Source organism: Mercenaria mercenaria, chromosome 12, assembly GCF_021730395.1.
Source record: "Mercenaria mercenaria strain notata chromosome 12, MADL_Memer_1, whole genome shotgun sequence".
In the NCBI taxonomy this organism is placed as follows: Eukaryota; Metazoa; Mollusca; class Bivalvia; order Venerida; family Veneridae; genus Mercenaria; species Mercenaria mercenaria.
The window spans coordinates 46076305-46094890 of NC_069372.1; the positions used below are offsets into that span (position 1 = coordinate 46076305).

Here is an 18586-nt window from a genome sequence, read left to right on the forward strand (position 1 = left end):
AGTTCGGCACAGTGAGTGATTTAGCGAAATGTCTCACAGATACTTTTCAGTATTTCAAAATAATAATAAATGTATATCTTTATTGAAGTAAAATTTGCAAAAATTTTGCTATCTACAATTTATTCTCATATTAATTCAATAGTAGTTCCATTTCGGCTTTGAAACGGAGAAAATATCCATTTCATTTCACTGATAAAATTGAGTTTTTCACTGAAAAGCATACAAAGTTTTAGTATAATTATATGGATCCGATACCGTCATATGTTTAGGCAGTTGAAATTCGTAAGCATTTTTAAAGAAGATTCTGAAAACTTGTATGCAATTTTTTCTAAAGACAGAACAGTTGTGATTTATTATTGCCGTCTGCGGACCTGTTTCGACTATATTTTCATGCTTTTCCTTTAATGTTAAGTTTGATTTATGTATTTTTTTCTGCGTAACATGATTGTACATGTTTGTTATATTTTGTTATCGTCCAGAAGTATCAAACTCAAAGTATTGTGTTTTAATTAAATTTTTAAGGCGATCCATTAGAAGCAAATAAAACAATCAAGCAAAACAACAGCAATCTAGTTCGCTTAAAATGATTATGTTCATGAATTGTATTTGAAAGAACATCATCATTCAAACCATCCATCACCGGCTGAAGCGGAACTCTGTTCTGTTACAGTGATATTGAATAGATTCTATGATTAGATACCAAAGGACAACAGAATATAACGACTGTGATCCGGGTACGAATAGACTTTCTACGACTGCTGCACGGCACTTAAAACTTATTGTACAAAGCAACTAAGAGCTTCAGTTTCAGTACTTCACATTTTGGTATAAACGGACGTGTTTAATATGAGCAGACCAGCAAGCGCACTTTACACTATGGAAGCCCTGATTGGACACTTGAGTTCTGTCCTTCCAGCTTTTGCACTTCTCATTTCCAACGTTTTGACTTCCTCCTTCTTACTTCCGCACTTCTTACTTCCAACTTTTGTCTTTCGCCTTCTGATTTCTTGCTTTTTTCCACACTTATTTTTTCCGACTTTTGAAGAGGCAAAATTGGAAGTCAGAAGTTTTGGAGCTGGAAGCCGGATGTCAGGAAGTTAGAAATTAGAAGTGCAGTCGGTAAAAAATTGTAGTCTAACGAACGTTGTGGCCTCTTGAAGGTTCAGTCTTTTCTTGCGTGTTCATTACAAAGTATGTAACATACGAGCCATTTACGGTAATCATTGTGAATATAGATGTAATATAAATAATAAAAAATTGAATGCTGTTTTTTGTGCGTTTAGAAAAGACTTACTCTTTCAAATACATGAATAGCGCTAGCGATCTTTGGATGATTAACGTGGAGTTCCTATCTGGTTTAAAGCCGTCTAAATGCACAAAAAAAAAAACATTTAAAATTCTTTAAAAAGCCGAATGTGAAAACAAATGAACTAAATTTCATCGTCGTACAAAAAACGTCTTTATTAATGTCCCTACAATGTTTTTTTTTCATTGAAATAGTTCGTCTTTGTCAGAGTTGTATCTCTATTGGTGTCACTTACATGAAATATTTCAATATATGTAGTTTTGAATACCCCTAGTAAGAAGTTAGAACTTAATCCTGGTCTTGTTGTGGAATAGTGACTAGCCGTGGTATTTATCAGACTACGGAGTCCGTCAAAAGAGATGGAAAGTTTAATGGAAAGGGTAATTCAGTGGAAGGGTTGAGGAAGAGGGATGACGAGATATTAAAAGAAATACTTGTTTTAAGTAAAAAAGGTCATTGGAATGATGGAAATGAGGATTGTGAGCGGAGGGATGATGGCATTAGATACTAAAAAAAAATATATCAATAAGCATGAAATAATAGTGAAAAATACTACTTCATGATCAGATAGGGGAGGGGTGTGTTGGCTTTGGCTGGTGGAGATGGGTTACTATGGGGCAATATCAGGAAACACATGAATCTAAAAGTTAACAGTACTTTTTGGGTGTAGGGGGCCTACTCGTAATGTGATTTAATTTGGCGGGACGGGTGATTTGGGGTAAAGGGATATTAAGAAACAATATCGAGAAACTAAATGTAAAAAGCAATTTTATTTTGAGAGGTGGGCGTAGGGGTGGATAAGAGATGCGCGGGGTAGTAATAGAGATTTGGTGGTAATGTTAGGAAGCACAAAAAAGGGTATTACTTCATCATATGACCATATTGACCATATGTCATTTAGTTAGTACATGAATTATCACAACAAAACATTAGACCTTCATTTAATTGTGATATCTAATTACTGAGATACTTATTCGCTGACAATCACAAAGATAATTGTGTTAGTACAAAAAGGGACATCCTTCCATCAAAGGAAAGCAAAGGTTATTTGACATTTTTCGTTTTCATTTCGTTGGCATTATCAAAGGAAAGAAGTGAATAAAGTTTCTTACGAACATTTGTTCGCAACGAAGTACAGTGTATGCACACACACACACGCAGAGCCCATATAATGCATCACCTTCGCCTAAGCCAACCGTGCCGAAAACCTAGACAATATGATGAATCCACATTCCCATTAACAGACGTTCCAACATCGGATATCAACGTGTTCGGAAATCTGCATACACTACACTGTTAAGGGGCTATCGATGTTGAGAACATCTGTCTCTATAACTTGTTATGTGTTTTCCTACAATAGCTGACAACGACCGCCGAACAGAAGATATTTTGACACTTTATACTAATCAATCCCTTAAAGGGAGGTAATTTAACTTAACAACAGAAGACGGCCGTACAAATTTTTATTTATTATAATTTTAATAAATCTGTAAATTTTAATCTGTGTTGGTTGTTAGTTCCACTATCTTATCTTACTCTTAGTAAATTTTTATTTAGTTAAGATGTGGCAGTTTAGTAACTTAGATTATAGCTCGATTACAATCGTGAACAGACTTCTGTTCACAAAATTGTAAACGACGAAAAGAAATATTATGCATTAATTAATTGATAGCCAGTCTTAGAATTATGAAACCCATGTCAAAATGTAGACAGTGTTATACATTTTGATAATTTTGATATGTCCTTGATTGTGTTAGTATGTGTAACAATTATACCGTTCACATAGTATTACGTAAGACATGGGAACATTGTTTAAACCTAACCTTTTAAATGGAAAGCCCTTTGGCAATATGATCACAGGAGAAACATTATATTGGTAATGCCTTTCTACATTTTTGCATGACATACGTTTCGATCACTGTTGTGTATTCTTTTATTTGCATGGCAATCTTGAAACTACACCAGTTTCTTTCCATATTTCTGCCTGGCATGCTTTTCAAATAAAAGGCAGACATCTCTGACATGTTTCAGAAAACATTCGGAAACTATGCCTGTTTGGTTACGGTAAGTAATCGAAGGTCAAATAAAAAGAATTTCATGTGCTGCATATTTTGTTAACAGTTTAACATATCTAGTTTTTCTGGTTTTGTCGGCGCTTTGAATATATTATGACTGCGTGTGTCCTTCTGACCGCCAAAATTTCGGTGTAGATAAGCTGGTAGTATTTTTTGACATAATGTTTCAAAGTGAAACAATGGCAATTATCATGCCAAGCGCATGTGCCGCATAGATGAAAATATTCAGTTATCTCAAACTTTTTCTTCTTCAGAACTATCTAATTGAATTCATAAAAAAATCACCCTGGAAGGTAAGGATTTAAAGTAATCAAATAATGGCAATGATTTCTCCTGTTGACAAGGGTCATTGCCATCAAGATGTTACAAAGTTTTCTTTCAAACACATCGTTTCCAGAATGGAATTTAATTTGAATATCCTCCACTGGTATAGATTCAGTAGTATACAACTTTGAGACCTAGAGACGAGCCCCGTGTGACAGTGATTTTTCTTCTAACCACTTATACTTCTTTATAACTTGCTGGGTTTCAACAGAATTTTATCGGAGCTTCCACTAACAATAGGAATTCGAAATATACAAACACTGGCCATGTGCAATTTAGTTTTGAACAAAAGTTTATTTTTTATCATTTTTAACAAAGATTAAAGAATTATTATTAAAAAGATGAAGGAAATAAACTATACATATCATTTTCTATTTGGATGTTTGAACAAAATTGTAAGACTATAGAAAACTATTATTATCTCTTATGGTTAAATACATAATGAAGAGAAATAATCATTAATTACAACTCAATTTCAAATGTAAGATACTACATTTATAAACTAAATGTAAAACAAATTATTCATGATGAAAAATAGAATCTGTCTCATTTAATACGATTTTTGTAGAATTTTCTATTTCGTTCTTTACATTGTGTATAATATAAAATAATAATATGAAATAATATTATGGAAACAAACAACCTACAAAAAGTGAAATGTAATAAGGAAATAATTATTTAAAAGCCGAATAATTTTTTTTTTAAGATTTTTAAAGATTGAAAATATAAATACTCAAAATTTGTGTCACATAGATACTTTCAATCCTCAACTTGTGGTCTAACTAAGGTAAGACCTGTAATAAAGTATAATACACTTACTATTATCGTTCAGATGCTTCAGTATTTAACCAGTCGGGCTAACTCCCTTGTGGTCAACTTCCTAAGTACCTGAACTATGAACCGTGGTATATAAGACGCTAAACCGCAGGCCTGCAGTATTTGCTAAATAGACTACTGATAAATTGAAATGATGATATAGTACACTGTAAACAGTACATCAGTAAACTCAATTGATACCGCGTTGTAACAAAGCTGTTTTAACTTAAATTGTATGATATAAGACTATGTCGCTTAATGAATAAAGAAGCTGCATTTACATAACTCTCGCTACAGCCAAATTGATTTTACCTATTACTGTTGTACTATATACAATACGCGTTAGAGAGCAATTTCTGTCAAACATTCTTGGTCTTGCAGTGTTTTTGATTATGTTATTTCTGTTTCTCTGTTCATTGGGAGAAAAATAACAAATTACATATATAGGCAAAACAATTAAGTTGTTTTGCACTGAAGAGCACAGATATACATGCTTGTATATCACCAGTTCTAAAGCAATTGGACATTGCGTATTTTTCGGTGTCCGTCATGCCAACTAATTGGCAAATGCCAAGTATAAGATCATAAAAATCCTTTTCCGGTTTACTTGGTCTGAAGAGTATAGGAAGAAAAGCTTTCGTGACCCTCAAACTTCTCATCACAATGCACTGGAATTGTACGCGGTCGTCGAGATTATGTAATAGATCTTCATAAAGCCGAAGGATATCTTTTCCTCGTTCTCCTTCAAACATTGGGTACTTTTCAATACAATAGGACAATACTTCAACCAATGCTTCTTGTTCATGTTGTATAAGTTTCCCGGCAAATAAATTTCTCTGTGGAATCATATAGTTCGGAAGATATCTTTTGGTAACAAATGTTCTTAAACAAACAAGTGTTGCTCTAAAAAGTGGAATAAAATATCTACACTGGAAGTACTTATTTGGGATTGATTCTGCTAACCAAAATATAATATTTTTAATTATATATGATGTAATATCTTGACATGCTTCTTTGAAAACAGTTTTTGAAAAAAGTTTCAGTTTGATATATAACATCAGTTGCACTTCATTTAAAGAATGCGCTAGTTTTATTTCGGCCTGTGTATAACAAATACGCCATTCATATCCCTCATTCTGATTGTTTTTCGTACCTACAGGAACAACATGACCTTTCATTTTACTTATTTGCCTTTGTAGTTCTTCTGGTGGCCACCCATGCTTTCTCTTTCGATTTAGCCAACTTTGTTTAATAATATCGCTTTCATACGAAATCGCAGAAACTAAATCTGCTGTGTTGACACTGCCAAATATTCTTGAAAATAGTGCAGCACTAGTTTTTATTATATCTAATAGTATTTGTAACGCTGGGCCTTGCCTAGAGGCCCGCACTCCGATTTTATCGTAAATGTCTTTTTGTTTTAGTGCAACATCTAGAAATCTTTGTCCTTCAGTATCTTGACCTGCTTTGGACACAAACTTTGAATTGGAATCTCGTCTAGCTTGTGCTGTAAACTGATCGCCTAACTCGATTAAAAAAGTATAACCCGGAGAAGTATGTTGTGTATCTGCAATATATACTTTGCTGTATTTACTGGGATCAATGTCTTGTAAGCACTGCACGTCACAGCAAATTAGTGAGTAAAGAGTGAGCATTATGTCAACATCACTGTGTCCAGGTATAAAAATCCCTTCGGCAAAACTTCCTGCTATAGCAATTCTATCATTGTCATCCAGCATATTGTTTGAGTTTAAAATCTCCTGGAGTGATGAAGCTAATTTTTGAATTTCTGTTATATAGCCTATATTAGCACAAGGTTGGCATTGTAAATAGAGGCTGTCTAACAAAGACAAAGTTTCTACTGCTGAAAATGGTTCATTTTCATCAGTGTTACCTGACGTTCTGGAATAAATCTCGATTTCATCTTCAACTGTTTTCACAATTTCCGCCATTTGCATTTGAAGACCTTACCCTCGCCACACCATTTTTGTTTTAGTTTTGTTTAAAATTGCATCAGTAGTCTGTCTAAAATCAGTTTTTTTTAAATCGTGTTACCGGATGTCACTGCATTGCATATGTTCTATTTATAGTTTGGTTGCTTCGCAGAAACGCTGACATATAAGATTGTAAAGATAAGTATACCCACTTCCATGTAGAATATCTTCTTATTACTTCATTTGCAGACAAACTAAAACAAATGCAAAAACATACCGTAAAGGCATTAAATATTACAGACTTAAAATTGGTAAATATAAACCTTTTTTAGTCTATAAGTATACTAGTAAGCTCTTTGATAGAAAAATAAGATATGCGTATATTATTACTATGTTTGCACGTTTAGATAAGATAATTTTCTTAAGGAATTTAAAAGATATTAGTATTTTTTATTATTTTTATTAATGACGTAAAATAATCAAATAAAATACGTGTAGTGATTGAAAATAAACACATAAAAGTATCATTAAAATTAATAGTATAAATTTTACTAAATAAATGATATTAATATTAATTATTATTGGTGATTATTAGAATAAGTGTAAAAATAACATCAGCGCCTACTTGTTTTTAGCTCTCCTGTCACGTAGTGACAAGGTGAGCTTTTGTGATCGCCATTCGGCCGTCGTCCGTCCGTCGTTCGTCCGTTCGTTCGTCGTCCGTTCAAAATATTTTGTGAACATGATAGAGACCATAGTTTGCAATCAACTGTAATCAATCTTAAAACACAACTTGTATTGGCATAATATTTCGGTTTCTTTCGAAAACTGGCCAGATCCTACCATGGGATCAAGAGTTATTGCCCCTTAAAGGACAAAAATTTCCTATTTTCAGCTTGTGAACACGATAGGGACCACATTTTGCAATCAACTTTAATCAAGCTTGCACACAAGTTGTATTGGCCTAATATCTCGGTTGCTTTAGAAAACTGGCCAGATCCTGTCATGGGTTCTTGAGTAATGGCCCCTTAAAGAGCCAAAAATTTTATCTTGTGCTTGTGAACACGATTTAGACCACATTTTGCAATTAATTTTAATCACACTTGTACACAACTTGTATTGGCATAATTTCTCGATTCCTTTCCAAAACTGGCCAGATATCATCATGGGTTCCATAGTTGTGGTCCCTAAAAGGTCCAAAATTAACTATTTTGGCTTTTGCAGCCATATAGAGACTTCATTTATGGTTTGATTTGATACAAACTTGCAAAATATTTTCAACAACAATAAATCCTGAATTCCGTGATGATTCTGTCAGATCCTGAGTTATTTTCTATCTGATTACCTCCCCTGATTTCAATCAAAATGGATTTATATCAGCAATTATTTAAAGGACTCAAAATTCATTATTGTCATTAGTTGGACTGAGACAATTAGGGTAGACAACAATGGCCTGATTTTATGTCAAACTTCCTCCCTTTATTTCAAATTAAAATGGCTATATCTCTGTAAGTAAAAAAGATAATGGTCTGAAATTTCATTTATGCCATCAGATGGACTTGGACAATCAGTGAAGATACATATTGACTGAATTAATGACAAATTACCTCCCTTTGGTTTTGTGTAAATGAATAAAACAATGAAGAATATCCAACAGGGAAAGCCACGTTAAAAAAAACGCAGCCTCCCCAAAGACACACACGAACAACTCTCGCACACCACACACAAAAATGAACACAAACCTTAGCAGCTTCTAATAAGATTGGTTTGAAACTTTATTTATGTCTTCCATGGTAAGAAATAGTCATTTTAGATAACTCTTAATTGAACGTTTATCAATATGTATACTTTTCTAATTTATTGTTTTAAAGGCGTTTACTCTGATTCTTCTACATACATATGCCAATACACGATTACCTCCCCTGACTTTAATAAAAATGGATTTATCTCAGTAAGTATTTATAGGACTCATTTGGAATTTCATTATTGTCATTAGTTTGACTGAGACAAACAGGGTTGTTAACCATGGGATGACTTTATGTCAAATTACCCCCACTGTTTCAAATTAAAATGGGTGTATCAAAGTAACCACTGATTTGAAATGTCATGCCATCAGATGACATATGTAACTGCCAACTTCCCCACATGAATTATCAGAGTGGAGGACAAATGATTTCAAACACAGTGTCTTTTATCAAATCGTCACGGAGAACATACGCCCATCCCGAGGATCTAACTCGGGACCCCGCGATCCGTAGACGGACGCTCTGCCTACTGAGCTAAGCGGGCGGGCTATTTCTCTCTCTTACACACATACACTCACACACGTTAACGCACGCATATACGCATGCACATATACAAACAGATTGGCCGAATTCGATGGGAGAGAAGAAAAGCAGTTTGATTGCTTTACGGATTCTTTTCACCCACAGTGGAATCAATAAATATGTGATAATTAACAACGCGCAGAAACAAACCAAAGAAAGCGGAAAATTTTATTTTTTAATGTTAGAAAAGTTTGATCATCAATAAGTAATGGTTCGATATTTTATTACGTCTTACATTTTCACATGTTATTTAGTAAGAAGAGAATAACAAAACTTATCTGACGAACAGCGGCTGCGCGCTCAAAGTCGAAGTACACGCGTTAACAACGCTATAAAGTGCTAGGCGGCGCACGAACCAACACGCCAAACGCGAGACGCCAAAATGAAATCTGTGAATATTGCGCGCAAACCAACGCAAAATAAAATTTTCGGCATTCTTTGGTTTGTTTCGGCGCGTTGTTAATTTCGTGTTGTCTTACTGGCACGTGTGCCAAAACGACAGACATAACTTTCAATTTTTTTATGGTGTGTTGGCGCGGGCGCCAGGATTACACAGCAAAAGTTATTTCAAAATCCTCGGGCACCCAAACACGGCATAACGAAATGTCCGAATACAGTTACCATACAGAACCACATCGGACCATAGTCATAAAGTAAGATAATACACTAGATTAATTAAATACCACTTCCTGTACTCAATCAAATATAAATATTTTTTAACTTCCCTGGCCACCATTTAGAGGGTCGATTCTTCCTGACGTTAGATCTGCTGCAGAAAAGACAAGATTTTCTCACAATGCTTATTTCACCTTATTTAACATTAGAATATCACCATCAACAACAACAGCAATAGCCATAACAACGACAATAATAATAATAATAATAATTAAAATAATGATAATAATGTTAATGTCATGAAACAATCATGAGGATGAAAATGATGATGATGATGATCTTAATTTAACTGATAATAATACATACCGATTACTTCGGATTTTAAAATTAAGTATGTGGATAAAAATATTTCTTTGTTACACTTCTCAAATCGATTGTTGGCAAATCATTTTTTCTCGTCAACTGTTATCTTATTATAATATTATAACGGTCTATCCTATAAAGAATTTTCTTTTCTATGCGCTACGTGACTTGCTTAGTGTTTAGATATGTCACCTGTGTGATAATATTTACGATCTTCCTGTTTTATCTTATGTAAATAAAAACACCCGATATGGAATTTTGTTTATTAGAACAAGCTTTCTATTCTAATAAGTCATTAATCATATCCAAATTCGATTATCTCAAACGAGCATAAATCCTTTATTATCATCTGTTCATACACCTAAAGCCAACAAAAGAAATAAAAAAGCACATAAATATGCCAAGATAAAGAAATTTATTATATTTCACTCTTCACGAAACTATTTCAAATGACTTATCATTTATAATAGTTAACGATTATTTAATGCTTTCTGCTGAATTTTGCTTTCCCACACCTCGGGAATACAAAGGTCATCGCACTGAAAGATGTTCCTGTAAATACGACAAGAAATACATGCGTACCTTCTTACTATATTCAATTTCATTCTGTCTAAAAGGGATATAAAAGCTCTTTAGAAAAAGAAACAAATATGTGGTTTGATATAGTTTAAGAAAATCCAATGTCACATGTGCTGTGGAGGGGTACCCAACCTTACTCCTCCTGATCAGTGGATACTTCGATCGCCTACCTTAAGTGGCATGTTACTGGCACAAGATAGCTTGGTATCATTACAGAGTAATGATAAATTGTAGTTATAAAATTTGAAAATTTCAGTCCACTAATTCTGCAAACTGGATCCTGTTTGTTTTCTGTTTGGGAATATCGCCTGATTATGGTCAAACATCAAATATTCTTCTCCTGTATTTGAAAACATCAAATGTTCTCTTGTATTTGACTGGACTTAATTCAAGGATATGTGATCACGTTATTAAAATGCGCAGATAGAGATACCAAAAACTACACAGAGGTAAAACTCGTATATTTGTTGCTTGGCATGTTTTATTTTTTTCAGACATGTACCTGTTTGGAGCTATTTTTGCTGCTTCTGACGATCTATCTGGTTTTGGCTAAAACTTTCTACTTTGTTCAAACACTTTAAAAAGGGGCACTATAGGTATCGCCTCTACATTATTGAGGTGTTTTGTTTAAGTAGGACGTTTATAGTAATAAGTGTTTGGACTACGTAGGACGTTTATAGTAAAAAGCGATATACCTAAACTGCTCCAGACTTCCGTTTATCTGAAAGAATAAACGCTAAGCCATAAATAGATAAGAGGACCAACTGATCCTGCGCTCACCTGAATAAATGCAGCTCACTACATTTAAACAATAAGAAGACCGTATATGGTATCCATATTCTGTCATTACATAATAAAGTTATCCCATACCCTGAATTATATGTATATCAAGGTCTTAATGGCACAATGTGCCTAATGGTATGTATAAAAAGAAAGTATTTGTCTTTCAACTACGGTTCGACAGTACGTGATTCCGATCATACATTAAGACGATAAATCGGCAATCACTTTGAATATCAGGTAATACCTTTAGAATGCCAGTAAGGATCTAACATTTATATATTAAAACACCGTGTTTTCGCGGTTTCGCCTTTGCGGTCGGGAGAGCGAAAACGCGAAAACACGATAAAATATCTCGAAACACGATACGAAAAAAGGAAAACGAGGGCGAAAACGCGAAAAAACACGATATTATAATTAATACCGTGAAAATGCAAAATTTTTTGTATCTTATTTTAGCTTAGTATTATAGTTTTAGTAGCTTAGTATTACTTCATCTGGGTACCAAACGCCGCTTTTCATGGAATTACACGCCACAACCCGTGTATCATTGAAGGTTCCATGTTCACCGCCGTTTGAATACATCTGCGGATGTCTCTAAATTGCTTTTTATACTTTTAGCATGTGTAAATGTTGAGTTCTGCTCAACCCGGGGTTAGAGGGCTTGGACGGTAGCATGCATTTCCACTACCGTCCATGAACAGGCTCAATCAAACCGAGCCTGCAACATTTTCGTATTTGTCGTGTTAAGTGACCTGTCAAGTTTCCACTTTTTTCTATTTTATAATATTCTGTTTACGCGTCAATGTCAATGCGTTTTCACGTTTCCGCCCTTAGGACGACAGTACGAATCCAAGACGGCCGTAACGGAACACCGTACATAAAAGTATACTATGCTTGTTTCAGTTATGATTCAATAGTTAGGTCAACTATGAAGAAGTCTCGGTTTAAGTATACAGGAAAAGTAAATTCTTCAATCCGCACATTGTAAAAGGTTATTAGCATCATATGTCTTATCTTGTATCATTACGATATTGGTTGAGCGGTTTGGTATAACAACTTCACTCAGGAATTTAAAAATAAGCTACAGGTCGCCAAAATAGAATGATCAGATTTGTGTTAGGTTTAGAGGCAAGAGCTCATATAGATTAGGGTCATTTAGTCAAGCTGAATTGGCTACCTGTTTCGAAGAAATTTGAACTATTCATGTTGTGACTCTCATTCAAAATAGTTAGTGGTAAAGCTCCAGGTTACCTTTAACAGCATTTCATTGAACAAAGTTCAATTCATATGTATCTTACTAGGTTAAGAGTGTCGGTTGATTATTCCAATGAATGATTTGTAGACACTAAAAGATTTTGTCTTCCCGAGGTTAAAGGTTTTGGTAGGAAGTCATTTGCAAATCATAGTTGCTGTTATAGAAAGAAATGCCAAAGCATTTAGGAAAAGGTAGGAGCACCCCTCATTTTAAATTCGCTGTCAAATCCCATTTAGAAGCTAGAGTCTTAGGTGTCAATTCTATTCCTGTAGTATAAATAGTTGTCTTGTTTTTGTTTTTGGTATTCGTTTCAAAAATAGATAGCAATTGTTCTACATTTATAGTAGGCAGTAGTTGATAATAATAGTTTTGTGATAGTCCATTGTCTGTCTGTGATAATATTAATCTAAAGCTTAATAGTGCGAATTCATTTTTCCTTTCATTTAATAAAATCTTTTGTTGCTTAATGTGTTAGCTACATTTTGATGAAGGACCACAATGAAAATAAGGATTAATTTTCTTTTTCGTCAACCTTATATTTTAATGTTTTGAAATGTTTTAATATTTCTTATTTTTCCTCCTAATTTTATACACATAATTTTTAATCAAAACTGCTTATTTGAATAATATATTTTCATTGTTAATCTCTTATCAAAGCAACCCTCTATAATAATCTTATTTACTAAACTTTAAAACTAGCTGTTTTGTGTAAATATCATATATCATTTAATAAAGTTTTACCTTCCGCCGTTTTCTTCTTTTGCCGAGCCACCTTTATTTTGTTTTATATATGTATATCATGCATTATATTGTAATATGTTGAAATATGAAATGAATGAATGAATGAGTGAACTAAAGGTTTAACACAACGATTGTAAGGCACAATAAATAAAGAGGGTGTGTTTAAAGCTAGGATATTCTGTAACAGCTGTTTTGATTCCTCATTTATCGTTTCATTGACAATAGACAGATATGATTATTATGGCGTACAGGAAATAAGTGAAAATGGAGACATTTTGTTAACTAGGGAGGTTCTTTGTTCGAGTGATCAGAGGCTTGAGTCAAATGCCATGTAACAGATTATACTGATCAAGCAATGTGACATTGCCACAATCTATCATTAGAAAAGACAATTAATTTGCTAAGTCAAGGTTTCTGTCTTGTTGATAGCCAGTTCCTGAAATTATACTCTGTGTGTCATCCTTCCGAAATACATATCATCAATTGGATCAAGTGGCATGACCCATATTTTTAAGGTTGAAATAATGATAGCCAGTCTTCGTCATAGTTTCAGTTGAAATAGTTTATTGATTGTGCCACTATTAAACGTTTTATTTTTTTGTTGCTTATTTTCTGTATGGATCATTGGATTCTAAGAACATGTACGGCCTAAAGACCATTTCATATTGTCCTCAGCTAAACATGTGAACGGTAAGAAAGGAAGGCTCTTTCATAAGCTTATTTAAAACTACGTTGATTAATACACATTAACTATCGGACAAGGTATTATAAAATTAGTAAAAATTCAATAATTAAAATTAAATGATAAGGGGCGCAAGATGTACCTAATTATAAAAGTGAGGAGTATCAAGTGAAAATAAGCGTTTTTGTGTGCAAGAAGAATGATATAATATATATATATTGTTTTAAGTTTGAATGCAATATTGAAAACTTTATTTAATTTCAGCATTAATTTTAAAAGAAGAAGAAAAAAAACCAAAACCATTTGATTGAAAGCTTTACGGATTATGTTTCCGCTACATAGTGTATAAACAAAGCACTTGAGTTTTATCCTAAACGTTATAATTCATATGTCCTGTTCTTAAATTTAAACCTGTTTGACATAACGAATGGTAACACTATATATACATGAAAAACGTTATAGCTTGTATAACATTTTATGTACCTGACCTGCCAAACAATTGTAATTCTTTAGTCTCTTAAACTTCAAGTCTTTTTATTGCTTTCTTTCAAAACTAGCGTACTTGACAGTTATTGAGATCTTTTTAAACGACCGTTTTTCGTTTTTGACATTGTTAAATGAAACTTCAGAAAACGTATGATCAGCAATGATGAACAAACACTTAGCATCGAGACACTAGTAGCATGCACCCATATTTTCTATCACGATAACACATACTTAGCGTAGGTGACAAAAATGAATTTGGTTCCATTATCAGCATATTTTAAATATGTACTTTTTAATCATCAATGCTTTAAGAAATTGAAGACATGCAACTGTGAAACTGACGCCGGGAACACTTATGTGCGCTTGAACAATTCGCTTTGTACCGTGCATGTCATAAACCGGGTTCAAAAGCTAATACACTTACTGTACGACCGTATTAGATGGAATCATATAACAAAAGTCCAAAATTGATACTCGCCTTCTGTACAGGGATCAGTTCGCAGGGCAATACAAATAAGATTGATCGATTTAAGATAGTTATTAATTTTTCATCAAAACTGAACACAAGTTCTCAAGACTAGTGCCATTTGACAGAATAGTTACAAAATCGTTTATTGTTACCAGGGATTAATAGGTAGGTGCCAAGTCAAAGCTAAATCGACTATTATAATTTTTTCTAGTTTCAATTTTACAGGTAAACATATTTAATTTTTAAGAGCATTGATAGTAAAAAAAGTGCATATATATTTAAAACATGCTGAAATAGTGCTACAAAAGCAACGCGCACCCAAACACGGCATAACGAAAGGTCCGGATTCAGCCACCATAAAGAATCACATCGTTACCATGAAGTAACTTTATACAATGAATGGATTAAAACGATTTCCTCCATTCAACTGATAATAAATGATTTTTTTCTTGCCTGGTTACGATTTTCTCACAATACAGCGAAATAATGTTTACTGATAAAGATATATTCTTGTTTTATTACTACATATTTAATTAATGTGTGAAGGATTATTATGTTTTACTTCCTTCAAACAATTCATGTAACAGCAAATTATAATTAGTGAGTTATCAAACAATGGTTAAACTGCTTAGGTAGCATGGTACACTTCGAATTTTTGCCATCGTCAATAGTTGTAATAATTAGAATTTCGTGATGTTGGATGTCTGTAAATTAAGGTGAAAGAATGATTGTTAATTCTTTAGAAAATTTATACAGCCGATACATTTACAATTATGATGTCCGTTGTAAAACTAACTGCTGCTACCTTTGTATGAATCAATGAGACGCCATTTCGCGGAAAAATCAAATCACGGAAGTGTTCCGTGCTGGTTGATTGATACTCAGGAATATTTTCGCTATTTTGTGAGAAAAAGAGCTGGATGGGCCCCCATTACGTTTATATCCTAAAGTCCAGTATCAAATTGAGAAATGCAATAAAATTGAGCATTGCTATTGCAGCGGGATCATTGCAGGCTGTTCAAAAAGTAAAAAATTTATAATTTTGGCATGTAAGTTTTAATGGATGGTGTAAAACTTTCGTTTTGATAACTTTCATTATTCTCGTATGAGAGTCCTGATTTTGCCGTTAATTAAAAGCACAAAACATGCACACAATTCATAAAATGGCCACCCTGATTCTGCTCATAAGGGAGGTGCATTATTGCGACTCTCTACATGTAAGACTTTCCGTATCCAAAATTTTCGAATCTAAGTGTACCCTGCTACCTTAAAGTCAAAAGTTCTTTTTCATTTATCCGAATATATGAATTCAAAATATCCTGAACTGATGTAAAATATTTTTGAACTTCTGTTATAAAACTTAATTTTAATCAGTAGCGACATTGTTAATAGAGGTTGTCTAGCGAAAACATAGTTTCTACAGTAGAAGTTCATCTTCATCATGTTTTGACCTTGATGGAAGAGATTTTGAATTTTTGTGCGACTGTCTTTTTGTTTTATTCAATTTCTTCCATTTGTATTTGAAGACTTCGACCCTATTTACACCTGTTTTTTTACTGGATACCACTGTATTTCACGTGACTGTCCTATATGATAGTTCGCTAGCTTGCTTCGAATAAGAATTTGAGAGCAGACACCAAAATCAGTGCTTTACTCGCGGAGATATAGATATAGCTACATCAGTGTCGATGTAGGTTATAACTTATATTCACATTTTTATAAACTAACTAAAATATATGCGAACATAAAATATTTGAAAGTGATCTTAACTATTTCAATTTTCAAGTGTTTTACAGTTTGTTACATTAAGATATCAGTCATCCGTACGTTTGACCATATCTGCAAGTTTAAACAAACATCTTTTCAAAATACATTTAAATGATATAAGATTAATTTTCCTTAGTCTAATACAAAGACAATCTACGTAGTACTAAGTAATCATACTTCAAACGATGTACCAAAGTGTCTTTAATAACAACAACATCAACACCATCACAACCACTGTCGGGGACTATGGATAATAATTCAAATATCGTTCTGACGATTATTTGAATGATTGTACAGAATAAAATCTGCCTATAAAGAATTTGAACAGACTGTCATGGCCTAGTATAGTGAATGAGTTCAAATTATTTACCCACCAACACTGGGATTGGGACATCACTTGGGGTTTAAAAATTCAAAGTATTCACGCAAGAGAGAGCCTCAATCTTAGTGAAAATCAGTTGTTTTTTTATCTAGGTACTTGCCAGTATTGAAATCATAACCGAAGGCCACCTAGGTTTTTTGTCTACCATCAAAAACTGGAGACTTGCCATGTTATTTATTATTACATACACGTTTCTGTTCCCCGTAAAATTACTCCGGTAGCTGAAACGTCAATATTTTTCCATTGACCGGCGCCTGAATTTCATATCGGGTGCGTGACGTAATGACGTAATCATCGTTATCACCACCAACAACATAAACAACAACCATAGCAACAACAATAAAAGCAATAATAATAATAATAATAATAATAATAATGATAATAATAATAATGATAATAATAATAATAATAATAATGTTAATGTCATAATAATGACGATGAAAATGATGATGATGGTGATATGATTTCAATCGAGAATACATACCGGTTTCATCACAGTTTCAAACTAGACATAAGGATATAAATATTTCCTTGTCACACTTTTCAAATCTCTTGTTGGCAAATTATTTTTGAACAGTGACAGTCACAACGGTTTGTTCTCGTCAACTGTTATTTTACTATAATATTTCATTTCGACCGGTTGATTGTATAAATAACCATGCGCTACGTGACTTGCTTAGTGTTTCAATGTGTCACCTGTGTAACAATGTTTATGATCTTCCTGTTTAATCTTATGTAAATAAAAAAAAACCCGATAGGGGTTTTTATTTATTAGACCAAGATTTCTATTCCAATAAATCATTTATTAGATCCAAATTTGATCCTCTCAAACGAGCCTAAACCATTTATTATCCTGTGTTTGTACACACACATAAACACATAAAAACACATAAATATACCAAGATAAAGAAATTTATATGTTTCAATTTTCACGAAACAATTTTAAATGACCTTTAAGATGTATAATAGCTAACGATCTAATGCTTTCTTTCGAACTTTGCTTTTCGGCACCCCAGGAATACAGAGATGACAACAATGACAGATGAGCCTGTAAATACCACAGAAAATATATGCGTACTTTCTTACTACATTCAATTTCATTCTGTCTAAAAGGGATATAAAAGATCTTTAGAAAAAGAAAATTTTATGTGGTTTGAAATAGATTAAGAAAAGCCAAGATCTCATGTGCCACGGGTGGGTACCCAACTCTACTCCTCCTGATCTGTGGCTGCTTCGATCGCCTACCTATAGTGGCATATTAATGCCACAAGATAGCTTGGTATCTTAGCAGATTAATGATAAAATGTAGTTAAAAAATTGAAAATTTCAGTCCACTAATTCTGCAAATTGGGTCCTGTTTGTTTTCTGTCTAGGAATATCGCCTGATTATGGTCAAACATCAAATATTCTTCTCCTGTATTTGAAAACATCAAATGTTCTCCTGTATTTGACTTGACTTAATTCCAAGATATGGGATAATGTTATTAAAATGCGAAGATACAGATACCAAAAACTACACAGAGGTAAAACTCGTATTTTTCTCTTTTTTTTGCTTGGCATGTTTTATTTCTTTCAGACATGCACCTGTCTGGAGCTATTTTTGCTGCTTCTGACGATATATCTCGTTATGGCTAAAACATTCTACTTCATTCAAACACATTAAAAAGGGGGCATTATAGTCA

The 18586-nt window shown here is 33.4% G+C and overlaps 1 protein-coding gene across 2 annotated transcripts; it reads right to left on the bottom strand.

Annotated features, from left to right (window-relative positions):
* Window positions 1–4099: 4099 nt before the first annotated feature.
* On the bottom strand, window positions 4100–17535 carry LOC128547367 (uncharacterized). 2 transcript variants are annotated; one of them, XM_053519951.1, is made up of 3 exons: window positions 17389–17535; window positions 11035–11060; window positions 4100–6709 (listed from the first exon to the last, which is right to left on the bottom strand). In XM_053519951.1, the coding sequence occupies exon 3, from the start codon at window positions 6477–6479 to the stop codon at window positions 4935–4937; it is 1545 nt and encodes a 514-aa protein (XP_053375926.1). In that variant the 5' UTR covers window positions 6480–6709; window positions 11035–11060; window positions 17389–17535; the 3' UTR covers window positions 4100–4934. The 2 variants fall into 2 exon arrangements, with proteins under 2 accessions (XP_053375926.1, XP_053375925.1); XM_053519950.1 differs by lacking the exon at window positions 11035–11060.
* Window positions 17536–18586: the final 1051 nt, after the last annotated feature.

Bases quoted from the DNA above. Each gene is read 5' to 3' on its own strand.
- LOC128547367 (XM_053519950.1), bottom strand. From the start codon at position 6,479: ATGCAAATGGCGGAAATTGTGAAAACAGTTGAAGATGAAATCGAGATT.